Here is a 26,298-nt window from a genome sequence, read left to right as displayed (position 1 = left end):
TATCCTGGCAACAGCATCACCCCACGCCTGGGCGCTGACAGCAGTGACGGATTCACAGGGAGAGGACCCCCGAGCGGTCACGAACTATCCCCGCGCGTGCCGAGCAAGAGGGCGGCGCACATGTTGACAAAGACAAAAGAAGCCTTGGCAAAGCCAGAATGTTTGGTTTGCATTTTGAGTGCCGGCTAAAACATTAAGAGCGCCTGATGCACAGGAAAAAACGAACTAACCGATTTTTATATACGATGCATCTACGGAATATGTACTTTAATGTGCCATGATTTCAGAGTTCTTTTGAGATATAAAATATTCCTTCATGCGCTGCAATGCAATCATTCCATAGCAGGCTGAATACTATACCACCACACGTCAGTGCTGAACGCTTACATCCCTCAGTCTTCTTGCCTATTAACCGACCTCATCTTAGCTATCCGTTTGTTTTTTGCCACATGTAGTTCCGCATTTATCAAGCGAAAACCAAAACAAAGGGCAACAACAAACATACACTGGAGATCTTTTAATAGAATATCCCATTTTCGGAGTTTTGGTACAGCAGCGCACAGTGCATGTTCTGGACACAGGGGAAGCTATTTTAATCTAAAACTATAAACTACACTCTGCAATTTCCCAAACGTCATATTCATGCTATTAGCGTAGATGGGATGAAAAGTATGACATTAGGACCCTACCAGGATGGAACATAGCAAAAAATAAATGGTCATGTTCCTTTTAAAATAAAATAACAATCTGATTGAAAAACGACTTGTCTATAGCAGTCCAAGTGTGCACGTGTTCACACAAATAAAGTGAGGTGCCTCCTGGCACGTGGCAAGGACAAAAGGTAATTTCGGTGAAATGCCATCTGCCACTCAGCCGCCCTGTACCTCAGGCAGCCTCCCTAACGTCTAAAGTCAAATCATTTCTTCTTTTTCGGACATCAAAGGGCTGTAATACAAAGTTTCTCTTTTTCTGCCCAGAAACAGTGTTCATTTTCCAAATCCTTCGTGTACACGTTTCACTTATCCCTTGTGCAGCCTCTGATGTGCCTGTCACCTTGCACACTTTTTATCTGAAAAGAAAAAAGCAGCTGCTACTTCCAAGACAAAACGCCTCGTGGAACACGTACGAAGTGGGAAGTGGGAAGTTGCAGCATAGCGCTGGCGGTACACGGACGGATGGGGGGGGGGGGGGGCGCAAACGGACAGCGGGAGCGGGAACGGCGCAAGAAAAATAAAACAGCACTCACTGTGGTGTTTCCCAAATAAAGTAGACACTCACCTGGAGAGGGAGGCGGGGATCTGCTGTAGGAGGGGAGGGGGAGAGCGGAGGCCGTGTTACAACGGCATCGGGACCGGCTGCGGCTCGGGAGGCGGGGATCTGCTGTGGGAGGGGAGAGGGAGGCGGGGATCTGCAGTGGGAGGGGAGAGGGAGGCGGGGAGAGCGGATCGGGATCAGCTGCGGCTCGGGAGGCGGGGATCTGCAGTGGGAGGGGAGAGGGAGGCGGGGAGAGCGGATCGATATGGAACGTGTTGTGAGGCAGACGCCGACCAGCAAACATGCGCGAGAGACCAGGAAATGCCGACGTGGGCCCAGAATACAGCGTGAGTGAAAGATCGCTCATTGCAACGGTGACTGTAGCGCCGAAAACAGTAATTTTATTAAATGCACCTCGGCTCACCCTTACAGCAGGAAGGCGGGTGCCGGCAATGCCGGCTGTTCATCATGCAACGGTGACTGTAGCGCCGAAAACAGTATTTTTATTAAATGCACCTCGGCTCACCCTTACAGCAGGAAGGCGGGTGCCGGCAATGCCGGCTGTTCATCAAGAGGGACGGGGGGAGGGGGGCGGGAGAGGACACGGACGGCTGGAGACACCGGAGCAGGAAGGCGGGTTCCGGCAAAACTGCACGTGTACTTTGTAAACTCGCGCAGGCTCGGGGGACGTCCCCGCTGGCGGGATAAATATTATAAATATATAAAAAAAAACAAGGAACGTGTTGTGAGGCAGCCGCCGACCAGCAAACATGCGCGAGAGACCAGGAAATGCCGACGTGGGCCCAGAATACAGCGTGAGTGAAAGATCGCTCATTGCAACGGTGACTGTAGCGCCGAAAACAGTAATTTTATTAAATGCACCTCGGCTCACCCTTACAGCAGGAAGGCGGGTGCCGGCAATGCCGGCTGTTCATCATGCAACGGTGACTGTAGCGCCGAAAACAGTAATTTTATTAAATGCACCTCGGCTCACCCTTACAGCAGGAAGGCGGGTGCCGGCAATGCCGGCTGTTCATCAAGAGGGACGGGGAAAGGGGGGCGGGAGAGGACACGGACGGCGGGAGACACCGGAGCAGGAAGGCGGGTGCCGGCAATGCCAGAACAGATTCGGGGGCGTTCCCGGCTTTCGGCTGACGTCGCGTGACGTCGGCAAAAGCCAAAGAATCTCGGGAACGCCCCCGAATCTGGTCCGGCATTGACGGACAGGCCCCTCGTCCAATGGCTAGGCTCCATTTATGGAGCCAGCCAATAAATGACGAGGGCCGACCCAAACCCACACTACAGTACTCATTAGGTTTTCGCCTGCGCGAAAAAGCTGCGCAGAGCGCAGCTTTCGCCAGGCAAAACCTAAAAAACGGACCGCCTGTGCAAGGTCACAAAACAGAGCCCGATAGAGTTGCCGGTGCTCAGCACAGGTGAGACCCGGCCCACTTAAAGCACTGAATGCTTGAATTTGGAAATGCAAAACTACACGTCCATACATGCGAGGAGCCTTTTTAAAAACGGCTTAAAGTCATTTCATTAAAAAAACACAGATTGACACAGTAACTAAAAGTTACCAGTGAAAGCCTCAAATTCCCTACATACTTAACAGTGAAAACCCACTCAATCTAAATAAATTCAGCCGCAAACTATTCTGTTCCACCAGCCTCCCAAGTTCATCACAACAGGCCTATATGCCATGGGAAGGGAATGGGAGAAGGGCCTAACAGTCCTCAATTATCTAAGGGAACCATCATCTCCACAGAACCAGATCAACTCCCTCCTAAACAATCTCGAGCAAACCTGAAAGTTAATCAAGAAATTAGTGATTTTATTAATTCATATATACTGTGCTTGTTGCTCTCTAACCATACGTACACCTGCGCTCATGCTTATGTGTTTATCTTTTATGCCTCACTTCTTTCCACTTCAGTTTTACATCGAGGCGCAGCAACTACACACGATAACAGCAGAACTCCGGTCCACAAGCAGGACATCAAACCACTACCCGTATAGGTCACATGACAAGCACACACTTTTCCATCTATAACAAACACACCTCAGCGCCTCGTCAATGGTATGAGGTGCTCTATAGATGACACTACAATACCTTTATTTGTCTCCTCATCTTTGTCGTTTCGTTCTTTCTCTTCTTCATCTCTTCTTTGCTTCTCCTCCCTCTCTCGTGCCTCTTCTTTCGCCTTCTTCTCTATATGCTTGCAGGCCGCTGTGTCCCGGGAGGTGTTCTCCATGTTCTCCATCTTCTGAGCTGCTTTCTCACAAGCATTATTCTGCTCTTCGTCCTTGACGCTCTCATTTTTGTTTTCTTGATTCTCTACAGTGGACACATAAAGAGTGTGATACTTTAAGAAGTGGTTTTCAGAAAAGATCGGCAAATGTGCTCTCATTGTGTAAGACAGGATCCAACATGGTAGGAGAGCCATTGTAGCCTGAAAATGAGGTTATAACATGACTCCATACAAGAGGGCACACATTACTCCAAAAACTAGGCTTTCATTTAACAACCTACTGTGTCCTGGGAATAGTAGGTCTAGCTGGTATTGCCAAGATGTGCCAGATTATAATGGTTTTGAAAGGAAAGACTATGAATGGATTACATTATTGACTGCTCTGCCCTCTATTTTGTTCCAGACATGAATAACAAATAGAGGATTCCATTTCATTGCAGTGGAAGTCATTTAGACTTTATAAATGTGGAATTAATTTCACATTTCTAGGCATGGCTTTTAATGAGACTCTTCTCACTAAAGGCCAACATCGAGTCGCACCTTCATGACTCCTAGGGGTGGTCACTCATGATGACTGATGCACGGATAAACACAAGCTGTGAATGTTGCCTCTGAATCTAGAGCACCTTTCAGGCATCAGAGAAAGGTGAGTGGGCCTGAGACAAATTAAGGGGAGTGGGATGAAAAGATGTAGACAAGGCTCCTCATTTAGGGTTTCAGTTCCCTCCAATTACCAGAAATCACAAGTTTTGTGCTTCAGAATGGAGAATAATATTCCAGACTCAGATATACCGGGTACTTTTCGGATGGCGTTCCCAATTCTAGGACCTTTTGTGCAGACATATTGTGAAAACGTTTTTGGTGTTATTGGGTGCGGTCCCGCACCCAGTAAATCTCAGAATCGGCCAGGCCTGTTTCACTTTCTCCCGATCAATACTGCTTTGCTTGAAGTCTGTGGCTTAAATGGGTCATAAAAGACATGGTTATAACTAAGGGACATTGAAGCAGATACATTTTGAATACTATCACCAAACTATGCAGAAGAACAGGCCTTCTTGACATTTGAGAACTTCTGATTAAGAAAGAAACAAAGCCAGATGGAGGTCGTAGGACCAAATGCCAGTCCAGTTGTTTGTCATTGACCTCACTCTTTGCTCCAGGCGCCAGGCCATTATGGAAGATGTCTAGCACCGGATTGTGGCTGGATAAAAGCATGGCTCATAAATGCAGGTCTTTGCATGGCAGGTTGTTTCTAGCACTCAAGTGGTGGTTTCAGGTGGGCTTTGACATGGTGAATAACAGCCATGCATCTTGGCATAAGGCATATCCTTGTCTGAGTTGCCCTGATGTTGGACTGTTCAAAGAAGTATCTGGCTAGCCCCAAACCAGCTTTGACTCAACATGCTTCCCCTTTAACAATGACTCCTTCTCTGGTGACTGCTGAAAACCCTTTAACTTGCATTTTGGAGTATCATTGTTCTGTCCTGGCACCCGTCACCAAATTAACCCACCAACCTCCAATGAATTTCATTTCCTTTGGAAGCCTACATATTTTATACCCAGATGATATGTGAGAAGTCCACTTAACTAGTACTGACCCAACTCAAAAGATGCACTTCCATAACAGTAGCCCTTCCGAAAAACTCTAACGCCCCTTGCCTTCTCCTTCCAATCATTGATATTAACCCTGAATGCCATTTTACAAATCGTATTCAACTATCCTCTCTGCACAGAAAGCTCTCTCTAGAAATAAGTAGCGAATCTTCTTGAACATTACACAGTCTAAAATTCGGAAGAGTCGAAATCTTTCCTTTCTTGCTTTTTTTCTCAGACCCAAACTCGACATCAAGCGTCTAGCTTCACAGAGGGCTCAGTACTTAATTAAGCCTTTTCTAACTTCACTAATCCTTATCTTTTATTTCAGCGCGCTCTCTCATTCCCTCGCTTTTTTCTCTCTGTCTCTCGATAAACCTGTTTGCCAGGGTCCTCCCCTGGGCATCGCACTCAGGAGTTTGAGGCTCCCTTACTATGTTAAGTTTCATTTCCGGTTGTACTGCACAACGCTTTGTTGCCCATGTGATTACGTTGGCAAAGAAGTTGTTCAACTTTTGCAAACTTTTTACAAGCCTTGGGGTGCTTTCTATTATCAAATCCTCGTCGCGGGACGATGTTTACAAAGCTGAAGGCCATCCATCTCTACAAAGAAAGTGATAATCTGTCCGGGGAGTCGGTTTCTAAGAACTAGAATGCCAGAGCGTGTAGGCATACACTTCCAAGAACGGGCCTTGGGTTATGAAATAAAATGGTAGTGGAGAAAATATTGAGAGGAAGAATGGGGTAAAGATCTGTTATCAGATAGTGCTCACTCTCTATTATACGTAGGTGTTACTGCCTGCTTCTTAGGGCATTAACAGCTGTTAACATCCTCTGAGGAATAGGGTAATTAACTGTTGGCCACCATTTGGTAATAAGGCTATTACAACTCATGCTTTTATTCACACCTGCCTAACACAGCCAGAAAAAACATACCTACCCCCGCTGTCTACCTAATGTTTCTGAAACTGAAACTATAAGATGCTAGGAAACAGCAGTGACAGTGCATTAAGCGTTCTCATTGGCTGACCCAATCTCAGTATCCTATAGTGTTTCATCTGTCGAATATCTTCACTCAGTAGCTTGCACCTCTCGTTTTTAGATAGATGTCACAGGATTAATACAATTCACAAGGCTTGTCCCGATAGGATTCTGGCCAAACGTGTTATATTGTGTTTATAACTGTATGTAACTGTTAATTTGAGCTTGCCTCCACCGCACGATTATACCACCCCCACTGCTCCCGCCCCTCCCCAAAACTCTGGCGACCAAGAGGGTCATGCCCGTCTGCGCTGGATTCAGCAAATAAAACAGAATAACTCTTTAAACTAAAAAAAGTGAAAAAATGCTTATTTTTGACGTTCATTTTTGTGGACTGGTGAGGTGGAATGTGTCTGTATTCAGTCAGCAGGGAGAGCACACCATTGCATATAGGGGTGGCTGGTGGTTTTGAGAGGTCGGAGGTTGCCAAAATTCATCTTCTAAAACATTCCGTATGGCTCCTAATCACTACTACAAATCCCCTGGGGCGAGACAAATATTCGAGGAATTTTTCAGATTCCTCACTTTATTAGCTCACTGACAAATGTAGGCAGCCTAGATTCCATACTTCTGTGCTGTCAGTTCCATGGTACGGAGCCTTCTGGACTTTCTGGTAGCTGTCATGTGATGTCTGACAACTTCAGTCAGTCTTGACTTTTTTTATAGAAAACATTTTTCAAGTCTGTTCCATTATCGCACACCTACAATGTCAAAAGTACAACTACAAGTCCCAGAATGCAAGCCGAAGTCAGCTACAACCCCAGGACTGGCTGATGGTGCCCCACATCGATGTGGGACACTTGGCAGCGGCGCCTTCCTAATGAAGGAAAGATAGATCAGTGCACTGGGCACTATGAAGGGGTGCAGTGAATGTGAAAGAGCTCACGGGAGGGCTGGTGCAGTTGCTAGGGTACTGACTTTGGGAATAGTAGACCTTTATGCCAATTCCAGCTTTGGTTATTCACCAATCATTGTCTGAATCTCGGTAGATCACTTGCTCTGTGTGTGCTTCAAATTGGAAAAATGCATAATATAAAAAATGTGCCATGCAAATATGTAAATCTCAGCTTGGTGTACATGACCCTGATTTATTTTAATGTACAGCACCTTTCCCTCTACATAAATACTGTTTTTTTCCAAACTAGAAACCACAGAGTCAATTCAGCTTACAGTATACCCTACTGTAAAATGACTACTGTACATAATTACAGTTAGTGGATCTCTACGTTCCTACTACATGCGCCTAGAGTCAAGTTAAAAGCAGATAGTACTGTAAATAATACTGTAAATAAGCGTATAAGATACAAGCATGTCATGTCACAATAAGCAATTGCAAATTATCTATCTTGCATGCAGGAATCAGAACTCATTATAACCCACCCCAACATGTATCCAGCCGAACTATTAAATGTCCTGTGAGACAACCTACATGTGGTATGTACAGCATCTTTTGCTGATATGCTCTAAGGTGTGGGAATAAAACAAAAAAAGAGAAGACTTCTAATCTTCGTCCATTAGCAGTTTCCGGGAGAGCACTAATGTTTTCCTAATTCAAACCATGCCTAATAATAATAATAATAATCTTTATTTAGATATAAAATATTATCCTTAAAGAGAGCACCAACGACAGTACACATTATAAAGACGAGAAAAACAAAAATCAATTGAACAACAATAATTAAATGCAGATCTTCCAAATTGTGTTATGCAGCATCTTATTACATATAAATGAATAGAAAAAAAAAGCAGCATAACATTAAACAGAGCTTCAAAACGTAAGAAGTTTGTGGTACTATCGATTAGCAATGTTGAGCTTATAAAAACAGTCTAATATTCGGCGAATAACTACGAATTATGATAAAAGTGAGATTGGATAAAAATAGCAGCGACTGTTCAATAGCAGCAGGTTATGGTAAAATACAGTCAAAATAATAAAAAGAGCAGTTTTAGCAGCTTAGAGATAGAGTACAATTTAATTTAAACTATTGCTAACCAGGGAGAAGCATGTGTAAAGTTGCGGTATGCAAAGCGTATATAGGTTGTAAGGCCTATATTTAAAGCTGTGTTTTCAGGGCTTAGGGCTGCAATAATTGCCTGTCTGCAGGTCCGGATACCCAGCCTGTTCCACTCCGTTTTCAATTTGCGTCTGTGCTGTGACATAAGGGCAGGGCAAAGACAGACCACGTGCTCCAAGGTTTCAGCCGTCTTGCCGCACCCTCTGCATAAAACTTCTGACGTGCGACGCCAGCAAGGCAAATCTTTTAGGAATTGCCAGTCACCCAGTCTGATAGCCATAAAGCTAAGTTTTAAGTACAGGGAGTAGGTGTAGGACAGGTTGGTGGCAGGAGATAGCCGCCCGCAAGAATTCATAATTGCCCATGCGTGTCTGCATTTGGCAAAATGGGCTTTATCAATGATTAGGGAGCTCATTCTGACACATTTCTTAATAGTGGTTTTGAATGCGGTCGTACTGGGGTTAAGAGCCCATAGGTCGCCCGCAGACATTTCTCGGATGGAATCCTTAAAAAGGCGACCATACGAGCCCCCTGGATTTTTCCCGGTGATATCTAACCAAACTAGTGACTCTAGTGAGCCTGTGTCTGCTTGTCTAAGTTTATGGCAAAATTTTAAGTACGTGTCAATGTTAGAGACTTCATAATTTATTAAGCCCAGTTCTAGTCTGATCTGGGCAGCAGAAGCATTTTTGGGCAGGTGGAGGACTTTTTTATAAATTTCAGTCAAGTGCTGGTTTAGATTGGTGTTTAGATTACCCCTGAAAATCTCAATGCCGTATGACAGGGTCGGACCAATTTTCGCTCTCATAACTTCTAGTAAGGGTGATAAACTTCAGCCAGACACATTTTTTGAGAGCTTGGAGAGGGTCACCTGCAGGGACACAGCTTTGGCTGATATCTCCTTGTGCTGTTTAACGAAGTTGCCCCTAGAGTCAAAATTAACCCCTAAGTATTTGTATGTGCTTCCTATTGCAAGGCTCATGTTGTTGTACAACCAGCCCCCCCCGACGTTGCGTTTTCTTTCAAAGGTAACCACTTGGTTTTTTTTTTAGGTTAACCTCTAATTGATTCGCGGCGGTGTAAATGTGTAGATTGTCCAGGAGCCTTTGCAATCCTACACGTGTAAGACTAAAAAGAACTAAGTCGTCAGCGTAGAGAAGGTTGCTTATAGGCGTGCCTCCAATCTTAGGTGGGTGACTGTTGGTTTCTTCCAGGGCTGCCGCAGGTCTGCTATGAACAGAATAAAAAGAAGTGGGGCCAGAAAAGATCCCTGTTTGACACCTCTGGTTGTCATGATTTTCCGAGAGAGATGTGTGCCGGACCCCAACTTCACTTGAACCCATGTGCCTGAGTGTAACTGAACAATTGCCTCCAGAAGTTTTACTGGGATCCCCCACTTCTTTAACTTTTCCCATAGGACTGCCCTGGGAACCCGGTCGAAACCATGCCTGTTTTTCGTCACTTTCTGTTGGCGGTGTTATTTACCAGGTCTGTGGCACTGTGTGGTATTTTGTTTGCTTGTAGACATTGAATGCATACAACCATATATGATTAAAGCCGTTTATATTGTCGTACTGGTGCCTTGGTTTGAGCTTCCCCTCCATTTAAGCCTAAATTTTGTAAACAAAGACAACCACATATGGTATAAAGTATAAACACCTAGCAGGCATGTTTTTATGTTTTTCATCTACTCTGAAGTAACTTGGTTTCATTCGACACGTGTTTTGCTCCAAGGCCTGTGGTGCCTGCAAAGGATCAAGTGCAGGGTTTAACCTTGAATCTAAAGAAGATTGTTTTCTGAAGGTCTTAGAGTTAGTTTATATTTTCATTCCATAACAGTTTCCCATCTTGCAGTTAAAGAACTACACTCCGAAAAGACACCCTCGGGCGAAACATGTGTCGGCTGCAACAATCTAACTCTAGACTAACTACATGCACACAAAATAAGCACGAGACACTCAAACTTGATATTATACATCATATGAGACTATATTTGTTTCCTATTTACATCTATATAAACACCAATACATACATGCACGCAGTTTATTAGACAAACCACCCACCTGCTGACCTCATCTCTCAAGATCATTACACTGAGAATGTTACTGATTCTGGAAACTTGCGAGGAAGCAAGACTGAACGTCTGATTTGGTGTGCCTATGAGTGCTTGAGGTGGTAGGACTGTATGCACTTATGTCACTAGGACTATATAAGCCTAAATTGTTGTGCTCGGACTATATGTGACTATACTCACACAGTATATATACTGTGTGAGTAGTTGATACTATATATGCGTCAGTCAGTGGGACTGCAGGTGCTAGGGATAGCTGGCTGAACTTGCCTCAGTCTGGGAGACATTATACATTTTAAATGTCCCTGAGTTCCTTGGGCTGTGTGTTACCTAAGTCACAAGGACTTTAAATGCCTGTGTTAGCACGAGTGCATGTGCCGGAATCTGATAAACTGAATGCCTGTGTTGGCATGAGTGTACGTGCAGGTCATTGGTTCTATATAACCCTCGCCTGGTGGGCATATTCGTGAGTTGGTAGGCATGTGTGTGCCAGAGTCAGTGCACTGAATGCATGCGGTGTATGTGTCTGAATCAAAGGGACTGCATATGCCTGTTTTGGCAAATGTGTTTGCGTGTACCTGAATTCGATAGACTGTGTATACCTGTGTTGGCAGGAGTGTATGTGTGTACCTGAATTCGATAGAATGTGTTTGCCTGTGTTGGCAGGAGTGTGTGCGTATACCTGAATTAGATAAAATGTGTATGCCTGCGTTGGCAGGAGTGTATGCGTGTACCTGAATTCGATAGACTGTGTATACCTGTGTTGGCAGGAGTGTATGTGTGTACCTGAATTAGATAAAATGTGTATGCCTGCGTTGGCAGGAGTGTATGCGTGTACCTGAATTCGATAGAATGTGTATGCCTGCGTTGGCAGGAGCGTATGCGTGTACCTGAATTAGATAGAATGTGTATGCCTGTGTTGGCAGGAGTGTGTGCGTATACCTGAATTAGATAAAATGTGTATGCCTGCGTTGGCAGGAGTGTATGCGTGTACCTGAATTTGATAGAATGTGTATGCCTGCGTTGGCAGGAGCGTATGCGTGTACCTGAATTTGATAGAATGTGTATGCCTGCGTTGGCAGGAGTGTATGTGTGTACCTGAATTAGATCAAATGTGTATGCCTGCGTTGGCAGGAGCGTATGCGTGTACCTGAATTAGATCAAATGTGTATGCCTGTGTTGGCAGGAGTGTATGTGTGTACCTGAATTAGATAGAATGTGTATGCCTGTGTTGGCAGGAGTGTATGTGTGTACCTGAATTAGAAAGAATGTGTATGCCTGCATTGGCAGGAGTGTATGTGTGTACCTGAATTAGATAGAATGTGTATGCCTGTGTTGGCAGGAGTGTATGTGTGTACCTGAATTAGAAAGAATGTGTATGCCTGCATTGGCAGGAGCGTATGCGTGTACCTGAATTAGATAGAATGTGTATGCCTGTGTTGGCAGGAGTGTGTGCGTATACCTGAATTAGATAAAATGTGTATGCCTGCGTTGGCAGGAGTGTATGCGTGTACCTGAATTTGATAGAATGTGTATGCCTGCGTTGGCAGGAGCGTATGCGTGTACCTGAATTTGATAGAATGTGTATGCCTGCATTGGCAGGAGTGTATGTGTGTACCTGAATTAGATAGAATGTGTATGCCTGTGTTGGCAGGAGTGTATGTGTGTACCTGAATTAGAAAGAATGTGTATGCCTGCATTGGCAGGAGCGTATGCGTGTACCTGAATTAGATAGAATGTGCATGCCTGTGTTGGCAGGAGTGTGTGCGTATACCTGAATTAGATAAAATGTGTATGCCTGCGTTGGCAGGAGTGTATGCGTGTACCTGAATTTGATAGAATGTGTATGCCTGCGTTGGCAGGAGCGTATGCGTGTACCTGAATTTGATAGAATGTGTATGCCTGCGTTGGCAGGAGTGTATGTGTGTACCTGAATTAGATAGAATGTGTATGCCTGCGTTGGCAGGAGCGTATGCGAGTACCTGAATTAGATAGAATGTGTATGCCTGCGTTGGCAGGAGTGTATGTGTGTACCTGAATTAGATAGAATGTGTATGCCTGTGTTGGCAGGAGTGTATGTGCCTGGTTTGGTAGGATGACTGTATACACCTGAGTCTGTGTGACAGTATATGCCCTGACTGCAGTACTATGTGAACCTGAGTTGATAGGACTGTGTGTCACTGAGTTATTGGGAATGCATATACCTCGGTCATTGGGTCTGTATGGACCTCATTCTGGGTGACTGTATGTGCCTGTATTGGCACTACTGTGTGTGCAGGTCGGTGGGACTGTGTATACCTTTGCTGGTGGGTATATGCAAGATCTGGTAGAACTGTATCTGCCTGAGTCAATTGACCATCCCAGCCTGTTTTGCCAGGCGTGTATGCATCTGAGCGTGTGGGGCTCCATATGACTGTGACAGGAGGATTGTACGCACAAGTCAAAGAGGGTGTTTGTGCGTGAGTTGGTGGAGGACACGTACTGGAACTGATGGGAGTATACGTCTTAGTTGGCAGAGCCCATGTATCTGAGTTTGGTGAAGTGCAAGTACCAGGGTTACTGCGGCTGTTAATTCCCAAGTCAGTGGACTATATGTACCTGAGGCGATAACACTGTAGGGGCCTTAGTTGACTGTACTGAGGGTACCTGAGTTAGTCGGACTTTAGGTGCCCAGGTTCATGGGTCTATATGCGCTGAATCAGTGTGACAATAATGAGATGATTTAGAGGGGTTCTATGGACCTATGCTAGTAATGTGGGTAGGCGTATATGTGCCTCGGATGGTGGCCATTGGGGTACCTAGGTTGATTGGAGTGTACCTTCCCACTGACTGGGAAGGTATTAACCTGAGTTGATGGAACATTATGCACCTGAAATAGTGGGGTTGTTGGGCTCAGTTGCTGGGGCTGTATGTTGCTCATTAATGACCGGTTTATGCGTGTTTTGGTGGGAGAAGAAGGTACCAGAGTTTCTTGGAGTTACTATGCTTGAGCCAGTTGGAATGTATAGGACTGTTTTGGTGGGCCAATATGAGCCTAGGTTGGTGGGAATGTATGTACCTAAGATGGCAGAATGTAAGTGACCATTCATGCAGGTCGTCATCATACTTCTCCAAAATTAAATTATCCAATAACTAGCATAAGAAAGTATCAGGATACCTGGTCTAACAACGTTTTTTTTTTAATTGTTCAGCTTTCTTTATTTTGCTCATTGAAAGTATGAAACGAATTAACACAATTTAAGGTAAACAATGAGAGACTTATGTGTATGAACCTGCTCTTTAACAATCAATAACACTCTAGTGATTCCCCTGTCAGAACTCAGCATGATATAAAGCAATGCTATAAATAAATAAGGCTTATTCAACCTCTTACCTTCTTCTTCTAGTGACGGGAAGTCATCTGGGTGCTCATGGACCGAAAGCTCAGTTACGACGGAATCCACTTTTGAGGGCCGGAGTGGAAAAAGATTAAGAAAATAAGGTTACCTGAAGGAAAATGTTAACTCCAATCACCTAGCAACCGTCTGCGCGAGGCACCTAGTAGATGAGCATGCAGGCGGAGTTGTCCAATCAAGGCAGATCTATTTCCTGATTGGCCGCCTCTTAGAAGCAGGAAATAGTGTAGGCTGGCAGAATACATGAACTGGGTAGTCAAATGTACCGGACACATTCCCCTGGGGACGAGGCTGACATAACTTAACGAATACATCTTTTGTGGAATAATTAAACAAATAAATAAATATACTTTTGACCAACAAGAAACAGGTTTCTCTTGGAAAACTAGGTCACAAGGACTTCATCAGATCCCCTTAGTTCAAAGAAAAATATCTTAATTGCTTCCTCCTTCCTCTGCTAATTACTACATAATAGATCTGTCTCTTAAAAAGTATGGGGGTGAAGTGAGAGGATGTTCTATGTCAATATAAAATGGTTCTATAGGCCCCAATGCAAATTGTAACAATCTTGCATCGTCTCTACATAGAGCACAGCTTCAGTCTCACTTGGAAGTCAGTTAGTGTTCCTTAATGATATACACTTCAATAAAGACTTATTTGACTTTGACTTCACTTCATGGGGATGGAAACAATGGTAAAGGTTTCGAGAACCTGTTTTTTTCCCTTTCTGGGATGAAACATCGTCTAACGTACTTTCACACAGACTTGAATAATGTGCTACAAGTCTTTAATACTACACAATCGCAATAAAAAGATGTAAAATGAACATTTTTGTACAGTTCTTATGACGTCTTGCAGAAACACCTCACCTCACTTCCAAAATCAATCAGCCATTTTAAGATCTTTGGCTGGTTTGCTCCTCCAAGTCGAACAAACTGCGGATCAGGAACAGTGGAATTCCTTCTGGTAGGATAAGTAGCCCAGTCATGCATCAACTAAGTCCCTTAAAGCCTCACAGCTGCCCATACTTTTGCATCATTTGTATCAGGTGGCTCAATGTTCTGATCTTATATTTCAACCCTTGGATTCTACATTTAATGTGAACGCTGGGGTTAGCTGGTGTCCTACAATGTTGGTATTACAGAGTTTGTGGGAGAATGGAAAAGGAATGTTGTTCTGGTTGAGGTTGGTTTAGTTGAGGAGATATTCACGCTCAGAGCCACACATTGTTGGATCTTGCAGGATTCAGATATTAGGGCTAAAGACACCTACTATCCCTTAGAAGGCTATTGCAATACAATTAGAAGTTCCACGGTCATAAGAAGAATGAAAACAAAGGAAGAGTTCATTTACAAGGTTAGGAAACACCTAGGTGAATTTCAATATTTTGATAATGTATAGTAAATAATACTTTATCACTTAGGATGTATAGTAACATCATCACACTAACCCGAAACATCTTTCGCCCCTAGCTCCAACCACCTTTTAAATACTAGGACCCAGTTCAAAGTATAAGGTTACATTCTGATCTCTGTAAAAAGGAAAGTGTTAGAATTCTCAATAGCACTACAGTAAGCGCACTCATGCTGTTTTCTCTAACAGATACCTGGAAAAGGGCCCTTCAAAATTAAAAATATGCAATGTTAGTGCGATATAAAACTCAGAATTTGAGATATTTACAGCACTTTGTAAATATAATACAAATAAGTATGTCTGCTGCTTAAAGGGTCACTCCCTGAATAGAAGAAAAAAACGACTAGCTTCTTATGAGTCCATTAATTTAGTTCGCTCTGTAAACACTTTACCTGCCAGTAAACGAGACCAGGAAAAGACATGGCTTTGCAGTTCGGGCTGGACTGTTCCCATGAGGCACAGGGTCAAGGCTGATTTGCATATGGCCATGTCTGAACTGGGGTGGTGTGGAGTGCAAAAAAACGATAGGTCCAGGAAAGACATGACTTGGCAATTCGGGCTGGACTGTTCCCATGAGGCACAGGGTCAAGGCTGATTTGCAAATGGCCATTTCTGAACTGGGGTGGTGTGGAGTGCAAAAAAACGATAGGTCCAGGAAAGACATGACTCGGCAGTTCGGGCTGGACTGTTCCCATGAGGCACAGGGTCAAGGCTGATTTGCAAATGGCATGTCTGAACTGGGGTGGTGTGGAGTGCAAAAACTGGGGTGAATGTAAGACATTGTTCTGCATTCTGTCCATCAACTGTTGTTTTTGCATTTGGAGGAGTGGGGCACAAGTGCTTACTTTGTTCTCAAGTGCATACAGTGCTTCTATATTATAACCCCCTGTTTGTGGGAGTTACCAAACCAAACTCCAGCCCTATTAACATGACCCTGAAAGAACTCTGAATTCCTGAGGGAAACACCTGTGTTCAGGTAAATCCATCCTTTCCATCCATTAGGAACCTAACAAGAGGGCTGCTACAAGGGAATGAATGATTGAATGAATGTAAGCATTAAGATATCTCTAAGCGGATGTTTGATTTGCTATCCCAGGGCACCTTTTCATATAAGTGTTACTTGAATACAGCTGTATGCCAGGGATTAGGAGTAAACCTGCTGTTTGTATATAGTACCTAACAGGGTGTACAAACTATACGTGTGTATGCCCAACTTTGGCTGATAATGGAACACAGACACAGGGTGTTAGTTGCTATCACCCACATGCATCAAGCGATTTTGGAGTCGCAAACGGTGCGAATCGCAAAATTCGGCTGTTTGCGATTCCAAAATCACTTTTTGGGATGCATTAAACAATTGTGTAGGTATGAAAAGAACTAGATTAGCAAACAATAAAATACATACTGCCCTAATATAATCTACATATCATTTGCACTTGAAGTGATTGACTTTCAAAATAAGCCACATAATGAATAGCGAGGAATATTGATATATTATTTATTTTTATTAATTGTTATAGAGTAGAAAAATTATTATTTAATTCATAGATTTTTTTCTTCTTTTTCTTTTCTTATTTCATAAAAGATTTTTTTTAACTTTATCAACATACATAAATATTACAAAGACAGAGGAAAAATACATAGAAAGACATATACAAAACGCAATTTAGGTCGATGTTTTCACAGATGCAGGCAATATGGTGTTAAACTTGGAGTCGCAAACGGTGCGAATCGCAAAATTCGGCTGTTTGCGATTCCAAAATCACTTTTTGGGATGCATTAAACAATTGTGTAGAAATGCAATTTTTTGCGATTTCTAAAAATGCGATTGCATTTAAGGAATCACATTTTTGCGATTCCTTAAATGCAATGCATGAATGTTTTAAAAATTGCGAATTCGCAAATAGGGGAGCAAATTAACACGAGGGTGAACCTCGTGTTAATTTGCGAAATCTTTCAAAAATGCACAAAAATGCATTTTTGAAAGTGTCATGTTACACACACACATGTCCTTTGGACATGTGTGTGTGAAACTTGCACTTACAAAAACATTTCAAGGGTGCAGGGGGGGGTCCTTTGGACCCCCTTCAGCACCCTTGAAATGCATTAACAAATTGCGATTCGCAAAATGAAATTGGCAAAATGTTAATGCCTTCACATTGATTCCTATGGGCCTTTTGGCCCATAGGAATCAATGGGAAGGTTTTCCTTAATTGCGATTCGCAAAATGTGAATCGCAATTAAGAAAATTAAGAAATCGCAAAAATATTTACGAATTATTCATGCATTGCCGTTTGCGATTTCTAAATTGCGATTCCCAAATTTTCGCAATTTAGGAATCGCAAACGGGTGCAATGATGCATGTGGGTGTATATGACTTACCTAAGGTTACAAAGTTTGGTCATGCGGGTTGCAAAGATTAGACCTCTGGGCCCCTGATTATACAGTGGACAATTTAATCAGTAGTCCCCATCTCTTCAATTAGATTAACTTTAACTCCCTTGGTCTGACTATGCACATAATACCAGAACAAAAGAAAGGATTCACTGAATGAAGATGTCATGAGGTCCGGACTCAGTTTTATCTGAATTTAAAAAAATCTTCACATTGTGTTTTTTAAAATAGTGTTTCACAGTCTGGACGTTTCCTCTTCTCCTTTCTCACATTTTTTTTCAATGCACTGTGTTTTCCACTCTCTGGATTGAGGCATGCAGGACCCTGGGAAAGATCAAATGGTGTGGAAGGGCTTATACCTGTCTTCCAGCCAGTGTTATCTTAAGGATATTTGGGGCCCAGGGCAAGACTTATTTTGGGGGCTCTGTGCAGAACAACTTTGAATTGTAATACTCATGCCTGCTAAGTCATGCCTGCAGGATGCCAAGCAATACTAAATTATATGTTAAAACTTTAGCAGGGTCACACAAAAGGTTGAAATATGTCCTGCCTTAGGGTGACATTGGGTAGAAAGACAGGTAGAGGTAGGCGGAGAGACGTTTAGATAGAGAAATACAATACAGAGGTCAAATATAAAGATCTCATTCTCAGGGGGTCCCTTAGAAGGTGGGGGCCCGGGCAATTGCCCACGGTGTCCATGCCTTAAAATGTCTCTGCTTCCAGCTGGAGAAGTATGACTATCATCTCGGTCACTATCCTCAGGTAAGCTGTGATCTGATGACTTTAGCCAGTAGGGTGGTGACATGATCTCATTTCGCATGCCCTTCACAACAAAGGACAATTTTAGAGAGCTCCTCTAAGAGATTCAAACAAATGCTGAATTCTTTTCAAAGCTTATGTCTGAGTACAGATCATAGTGTGATCATCCTTCCACTGAACATAGGAACACGCATTGTGCCCTGCAGGGAAACTTGGAGAGTCTCAGACTGGCTAGTGCTCCCAGATATGACACGATGACTGGTTGCATGATATGAAACCCCCCAGGCTTTCAAGGACTCGCATGACTTACTACACCCACCCCTACTGCCCTAGTGCTTGTGAACTGCTAGGGCTGCATTCACCCTAGCCCGGCAGGCATACAATTGTCCTCAGGAGTCTCACCTCCCTATTCATAAACTCACTGGTCTTTCAAGGGCTCATTTGACTTATGGCCGTTTCCCAGACGCTACAAGCCTTCAAGTGCCGCAGCTGTCATGTGACTGGCTCTGCCCTTGGCCATCCAGCCTTTACTAGACTCTCTTAAGTTATGAGCAGGTTTTTCCGAGCTCTGTCATTTTTCCAGGCCTCAAGTGAAATCTAATTGGCTCTGCCCCTTTTTTACTGGCCTAGTGGAGACTAGACAACCTACGTGGTAGAAAATCTTCTTATTTAGTTCCAACTCAGTCTCCCATTGGCTAGTCAAGAGCCCCCAACTGTATATTTAATGGCAGCAGGGAGCTAGGAGATAATATAATATGCCCAAGATTAAACTTAGTGTCAAATGGGACGAACAGGTTAGGTGATCATTGCTCTCTCTGTTTCAAAGGACAAGGCAGGGGCCGGACTGACCCTACCGAGCATCGGGCATTTCCCCGGGAGGCTGGAATGGTGGGGGCCGGTTTTGCAGCAGTGGGGGCTGGTTTTGATACTAGGGGCGGTTTGGTAGGGCTGCTGCAATATCCGCTCTGAGTAGCAAAAGCAGGAAGCAAGTGATTCCAACCTCCCGGGGCCAGGCAGTTCTTCCCCAGGATCTGGTCTGAGAATATTTCCAGGGCTAGATTGGGTTCACAGTTCGTCACCCTGACAAGGCCTTTAAAGAGAGCTTCAACCTTAAGGAACACTTCCCCATTATTATGCGAAAAAACTGAAAATGAACTAAGGGAGTAATCTGCAGAACGATTGGTCAGCTTTAAGGTGGGGATAAACGACGGACGGATCTTTCGTTTCCGATATCTTCCCACCTACATCCACCATTACGAGAACTAGTCCCTGAAATGGGGGAAACGCTGCAGGACATGAATCACAAGCAGGGCACAAGTCCTAAAAAAAGAAGTGGAGGGGAGGCTGACGTCACAACAGAAAGTGACGTCACGAAAATTGGCACGCACCATCAGACTCATTGCTTCCCTTAGCTTACCCCTTTGATGCAATTGCATCAGATAAGCCAGCACGGGAGCAGCGTTCTGAATGAGCTCCGATCTCGCCCCAGGAAGCCAAAGAGTAAATGTGTGGCTCCATTTGCTCCAGTTATCAAGTTTCCAGTAAAATAAGTGGGGGGACGCCGTCCACCCGCGTGGTAGCCTGACTCGAGCCTTGATCACAAGGTACTAGTCTCCAGCAGGTTTTTCTTGATTCCTAAGACCTTTATGCTCATATTTCCCACCTGCTCTCTCTGAGCAAGTGGTAAATGTGAGTGCGGCTCCACAGTGGGCTGCTGGGCACGTGGTAGAGGCCAGAGGAGGGGCGAGGACGGGGCTGGCAGTAGGGGAAGTTTCAGGGCTGGGAGTGTTACATGGTCGCCCGTGTTGTTGTCGGGTTTGGGTGGCGATGAGGTCGAGTCACCTATGACCCTCAGGCCCTGCTTTTACCCATGATTTTTCCAGGTGCGTTTTTGCACTCTGTAAAATCGGGCTCGGTTTGGTCGCAATTGGTGATTTCAGGCGCTGGAACAGCGGGCCCCTCTAAAGGGGATGGGGTGGCTCCTTCCTCGCGGATACCACCCAGACATCTCGGAATAAGGGAATACGTGTACACAATGTAACTTTTCCATTTCCTCACGAATGTATCACCACATTTTAATAACAGAATGTAATGCAAGAGGCAATTAATGCTGCAGTTGAATGTAATAATTTATCATTCTGAATTTCCTGCATCAGTGGTGACACTACAGTGTAAGTCGGTTTGGAAGTGTACTACCCGTTTGATGATTTCCCCCTACATTTATTTGCTCAGTCTGTTCCGACAGCTCTAAAGGTGATGCTTTTTGTCTCACTTGAAGTCTTTAAGCCTCTTTTGATGGGCGCCCTTTGTTTCTGTTTGTTGACTTCCATCAGTGTCACGTCCTGGGCAAGTGCCGACATGTTGCGCGCTGTGTTGGTGATACCAGTCAGAGGCGACATGTCAGTGGAAGCGAACACATAATGGAAAACCACTGCCATGCCTGGTGATTAGGGCTGCTGTGCTGAGTCAACTATGCTCTTTTTTGCATCGTTAAAGCCTCCGCGGCAGGCTGGCCTCCCTGTAAAAGGCAAAATCTTTCTCGGACTAGACACGGGATGTGGCATAATGGCCAAAGCTGCCGACTTTGAAACTGGGGAACCAAGTTCAGGTCTTGGCGTCGGCTCAACATGCTGTGATTAACGGTAAAACACTTAGGTGCCCCTTTCTGCACAAAAACAATCTTTCCTGTCCTGCAACACATGCACCCATTGCACCATGAGACAATGGTTCTTGCATTGGCGCTAAGCAGCAGATTGTGCACTAGCACAAGAAGAGAGCAGGCATGCGCCATATATTGGTAAATATATCACATTACTGCCGTCTACCTTTCACGCAGTTCAGCAAGTTGTCTTGCTGCCTTGCATGAACGTTTAGTAAATCTGACTCTTAATCTCCCCGGCCCAGATGCATCAAGGTAAAATCCGCTAGCAAAGGGGCAGATTCTCATAATCTGCCCCTTTGCGACTGGTATTTTTGCATTTGGGATGTATCATCCCAAATGCAAAAATCGCAAATTAAGAATTCACTAAATTACAATTACTTGCATTTCAGGAATCTCAAATTGAGATTCCTTAAATGCAATGCATCAAAGTTAAAAAATTAGCGATTTCGCTAATAGGAGTGGTAAATTACCATGAAGTTCAACTTCATTGTAATTTGCACAAACTTAGAAAAATGCCTTTTGTGCATTTTTCAAAGTTTCATGTTGCGCACACACATGTCCTAAGGGCATGTATGTGCGCAACACATGTGCACAGATCAATTTCAGGGGTGCAACAGGGTGTCCTTTGGACACCCCTGCACCCTTGAAATCGCATTCTCAAATTTGCGATTCGCTAATTGCGGTTCGCAAATTGAGAATGTCTTCCCATTCATTCCTATGGCTAGGCCCATAGGAATGAATGGGGAGGTATTCCTTAATTGCGACTCGCAATTTGCGAGTCACAATTAAGGAATTTTAAGAATTCGCTATTTTTTGAGCGAGTTCTTCTTGCATAGCATTTTGCTATTCCTAATTAGTGATTCCTTATTTTTCGCTAATAAGGAATCGCAAAATGGATGCTTGATGCATCTGGGGGCCCATTCCTAAACAACAACAAAAGTGTGTGTTTACTTGTGTAATGTAACTGGTGCTCATGTAAAACGCTCCAATAACTTCAGGTTGGGTTTGCGATATTTAAAAATGTTTTTAAAAAACTGGATTGAAAACGTATGTGGAAAGTGGAAAGTTTGCCTTTCAGATCATTCCACAACATTAGGTTGCTCTAGGAGTGGTTGGGCTACTTTTTTCCTGGAACTGTGTGTCTTGTGCATTTAGTCTTTGTCTGTGCATCTTCCCCTTCACCTTCTACTGGTAAGTACGACCCAGCTTTTAAAGGAAGGTCAGGACTTTTAGACCTTGCAGGTGGTCCCCAGTACTGTGAATTCATTTCTTTGTTACATGATCAGCAAATCGAGGGCACTTTTGTATGCTCGTCCTTCTCGTGCTTGCAGCACAAATAAGCTGCATCAATGTGTAGCCACATGCAGGCTTGCAGGGGACTCCGCATGTGCTATGCCCTCCAGTTAATGTCAGTCAAGCTGTGTTTGTATTCTGTGCCTGCTGATGGAGTTGCGAGCTCCTTGAGACTTTACACGTCCTTCCACGTGAAATGACTGCATGAAGCCAGGAAAGCATATCACCTCAAGTAAACATTTTGAAATCATTTCTTTACATCGGAGTCAAAAAATGTCAACTCTTTGTCTTCAGATTCTGTAAAAGTAAAGTATTCGCCTAAGCTTAAGGCCGCCGTTACCACCCACAACCGTGGGGCAGTGGAAAGGGTGTTTAAATAGGGTTCCTGCCCTTGCTGGCCAGATTCAAGGAGACTACCTGGGCAGACTGACCCTTCTACCAAATCCCTGTAGCCACATTGACTATGTCATCCTGCAAGGGAATGCTTGATATACTAAGAAGTTAGGGATTTTGGAACACTATAGGCAGGTAGCTAGTGGGTGGAGGTTAATGCCCCTGATCACACTTTCAAAAGGAACATTCCCCATCCAAGGCTACTTGCAAGGCACTGTGAAGCACACTCGGATGCAAAATCCTGAAACAGGTCTCCAGAGCAAGTTCCATTCTAAGGCTATATATTCAGCACCACAGACCAAGATGTAGTATAATAACTCTCGCTTGACACATCCCAGTCCCAAAAGGTGAGCACAGAATGGAAGATCAATACTCCTCACAGACACAAGGACAGAATGTCCGCTCTTTCCTCCACAAAGCCTTTTCAGCAGAAATATTTTTTCTCACCACACCAGCCCTTGCAGTTTGCAATTTTGAATAGGAGCACATAGTAACCAGAAAGGTAGTGTAAGTTGGCAACAGGTAAAGCATGTCACTGGCCAGGGGTGGGAAAACTTGGTCTCATCCTAACAGTGGACATGTGAAACTAAAGATGCATTTCTTATTATTGGCAGTTAGCTACTAGCCAACTGTGAAAGACAGTGACCATAAGGTGGACCCCTCTTCAGAACAACTACCATGGAGAATGTTACTAAAAAATGTGTTACTTTTCTCTGTAACTGACAGCCCCGCCTGGGAACTGGGGCCAGTTCATGTTGTTGTTGGGCCTCTGGAATCTGCCGTCCCTGCTCCCTGTTGGACCGGGTCACTCCCTTGATGCTAGAGGCCCGTATCTGGATGCTGTACTGATTTTGCCGGCAAGGAGGGGGGCCCCATAGAAAGGGTGGCAATTTGTGTTTTGTTTTTCTGCAAGCATGCGCGCCTAGCAAGAGTAGGTACCAGAGGAGTGTGTTATTGGGAGGTTACACATCCTGTTGTCCCACGAGGCAGAGAGGCCCTGGATGGAGCGATGCTCTAAGCAGCATCTTTAATTATGAGGTAGGAGCCAGGGGACCCAGTGCCAGTCACATAAGGCTGGAAAGAAAGACTCTCCCAACCTGCCAAGCAACACAGATGTCCAGGCAGGTCCATGATGTTTTTGTGCCTCAGGGGGCCTCACACATCCCGTTTGGGCCAGGTCCAACGTTATTTATATTTTACCTCGTCGTCATTGCTTGATTTTGTTTGTGAAAAAGTCTCACTCATCGTCATTGAAATGTCACTCCTAATTACACTGAAATTATGAAAATGTTACGTGGAACCTGCTGCAGAGCTTGCTAGGCGTGGACCTGGATACTGACCATTTCCAAAAGATTAGTAATGGGCATGAGACCATAATGAAGCTTTTCTGGACTTCCTGCTGCTGACACGGTCTGCATGGAAGCCCCCAAGCCAGTCCATGGTGTCCAGAGATGCTGACCAAGAGTGCCACAAAGCCCTGTCTGTCCCTCTGCAGAAAATGGAGGAAGATTTCCTAAAATGTGTGTGCTGGGGAGTTGGGTGGTTCCGCTATCTGGTATGCACGATACATCCCTGTCCTAACGTTTGCTTGTTTAAACTTTGTAGAGCTCCTCTGTCGTTTCCCAGTACCTTCTAGCCTCCACCTGGCATGGTGCTCAGCACAGTCCGTCACCAACCTAATTGGCATAAATGCCGAAAGGAGTGTCCCTCAACGGCATTTGGAGATGCTTGACCATACTTAGCTGATCACAGTCCAGTGCCTGATTTTCCAAATTGCTATCCATATTAAGAGCTAGGGAAAGATCCTGAGCGGCCTTTGGTGTGCCCTTTCTCTTCCTGGGTTTATAAACACACCTCCTTTGGAATCCTAACCTCGTGTAATCCACATCAGTATCAATATCAGTATCAATATCGAGGATCAAAATGGAAACCAAAATATGCTCTTGCAAAAATGTTCTTATCAGCCATATACTGCAGGAGGCCATGACCAGAATGGGACCATGGAGCACTGTTGTGTCATGGCCGCCAATCCTCCTCTTGAACGCAGCACCCTACTCTGCAGCTGACCAGGAAAATACCAGAGTGGCAGAGGGACCAGTTTAGCCCTGTCAAGATTTGATCTTCCTCAACAGAGTCATGGATCTGTTGTCACTAGCTTATCAGACATTTACCTTATAAGGTACTGAGAAAACCCCAACCCCAAAGCGGAAAATAAAGCAGGCTGCCTGGGCAAAAACTCTTGCTCTTGAACGGTGAGTACGCTGATGTTCTTGGGTGCATGTCTTGTAGAAGTTACCCACATGTACAAGTTGTATTCATCATATTGCAATTTTTCTCTTAATATTAACAGTGATCGTAGAGATATCCTTTGTGTCTGTTTGCAATGAGGGACGGTCACGCGCATTTTTGTTCGTGATCAGTGTATTATGAACAGCGCAGTGATCATCATCATTCTATTTATTGCAAACAGCATCTATTTTGATAGTGATTTGGATGCCCAGATCTTAATGCGAGACAGTATCTACAACTTCATTGATTTGGTAGACAACCTGATCATGGATTTGGTAGACAACCTGACGAGGGATTTGAACACATCCACAGAATGCGGGAGCTGTGCAAAAAATCCAGAAGACGTCAAAGTTTCGAGAGCAAGGTTAGCGCATGCAGATCTGTGATCACGGTAGGCCAAAGTCACCACACTGTGCCCTGGCTTCTGCTTTTAAAGAAACAAACCATTTGAGTGCAAAGATGATAAGTATGAGAAGGGCTGCTGTGATGACGGAATTTTGAGGCACTTAATAATGGAGTTATTACGCTTGCCACATAACCTACTAACAGCTGCTTAATTTGCAGATTTCGGTTCAAAAATTTGTTCTCAGCTCAAATGGATTGAAAGTTACAAAAAATAAAAAGTGCCACACGGTGCACTGCGCTGTGACATGCCCTTTACACAAGAGTTAACTGCCGACCGTTTAGTTGCACAGTGCTATGTTATGTTATGTTATGTTATGTGGTTTTTATTTGGCGCACAGATGCTCCAGCTAAGAAGCGTCCTGGCGCCCGACAAGGCAGCTACACAACACAACTAAATAAAACAGCACAAGCATACAACTAAGGGAATAAAAACGTTTTCACAGCGCGACGAAAGGAAAGCAAATCGCTCATAGCGCGAATTGCCGGGGGTAAGGAGTTCCACAAAGCAGCGGCCCGCACTCGAAATGAGCGTCCACCGGCCCTACTTCGCTTAAAGCGCGGCACCACGGCCAATTCGAGGTCTGCCGATCTTAATGGTCGTGCTGGGATGTAGTTGGCCAAGAGTGTTGTTATTAACAAAACAGCTAAATAATACTGTCACAGGTGTGTGGCATTGTTTGCCTTTTCTTGCAACACACTTTAGTCTTTCATTGCTGATGCGGAGTAATTCTCAGAATAACACTACAAGCCTTGGACTGTTTGATTTTATATTGACTGCGTCCTACATACTTGTTCTTCAATACACATTCACACAATTGGGGCTGATACCATGTAAATCCTTCCTCGAAACCAAATATCACCTATATAATTAACATGCTGGGGGAGTCTGTCCCCATAGAAAACACACCACAGAAATCCCTTACTAAAGCTGGAGTGTCCTAAACAGTACAATGTTTGTAAACTGGATTAACCCCTTCCTGCCCCCAGAAACAGTTAGCTGGTCTGAGAAACAGCTTGGGGCACCCAGAGCGGTTAATTAATGAGTTTCAAAGAAATGTGTCTGAGGTAA

The 26,298-nt window shown here is 44.2% G+C and overlaps 1 protein-coding gene across 1 annotated transcript in view; it reads right to left on the bottom strand.

The window, feature by feature from the left end:
• Nucleotides 1-26,298, bottom strand: part of ABCA4 (ATP binding cassette subfamily A member 4) — a 1,055,123-nt gene that overhangs the window by 521,722 nt on the left and 507,103 nt on the right. The window contains exons 16-17 of the mRNA XM_086957892.1: nucleotides 13,600-13,668; nucleotides 3,368-3,592 (exon numbers count right to left, since the gene is read on the bottom strand). Of these exons, the coding sequence (XP_086814018.1) occupies nucleotides 3,368-3,592; nucleotides 13,600-13,668 (294 nt within the window). The remainder of the gene's footprint in view (nucleotides 1-3,367; nucleotides 3,593-13,599; nucleotides 13,669-26,298) is intronic.

Source organism: Lissotriton vulgaris, chromosome 1_1 (assembly GCF_964263255.1).
Source record: "Lissotriton vulgaris chromosome 1_1, aLisVul1.2, whole genome shotgun sequence".
NCBI lineage: Eukaryota > Metazoa > Chordata > Amphibia > Caudata > Salamandridae > Lissotriton > Lissotriton vulgaris.
Note: the sequence above shows the minus strand (reverse complement) of the source record. Positions and strands in the feature narration are given on the sequence as shown.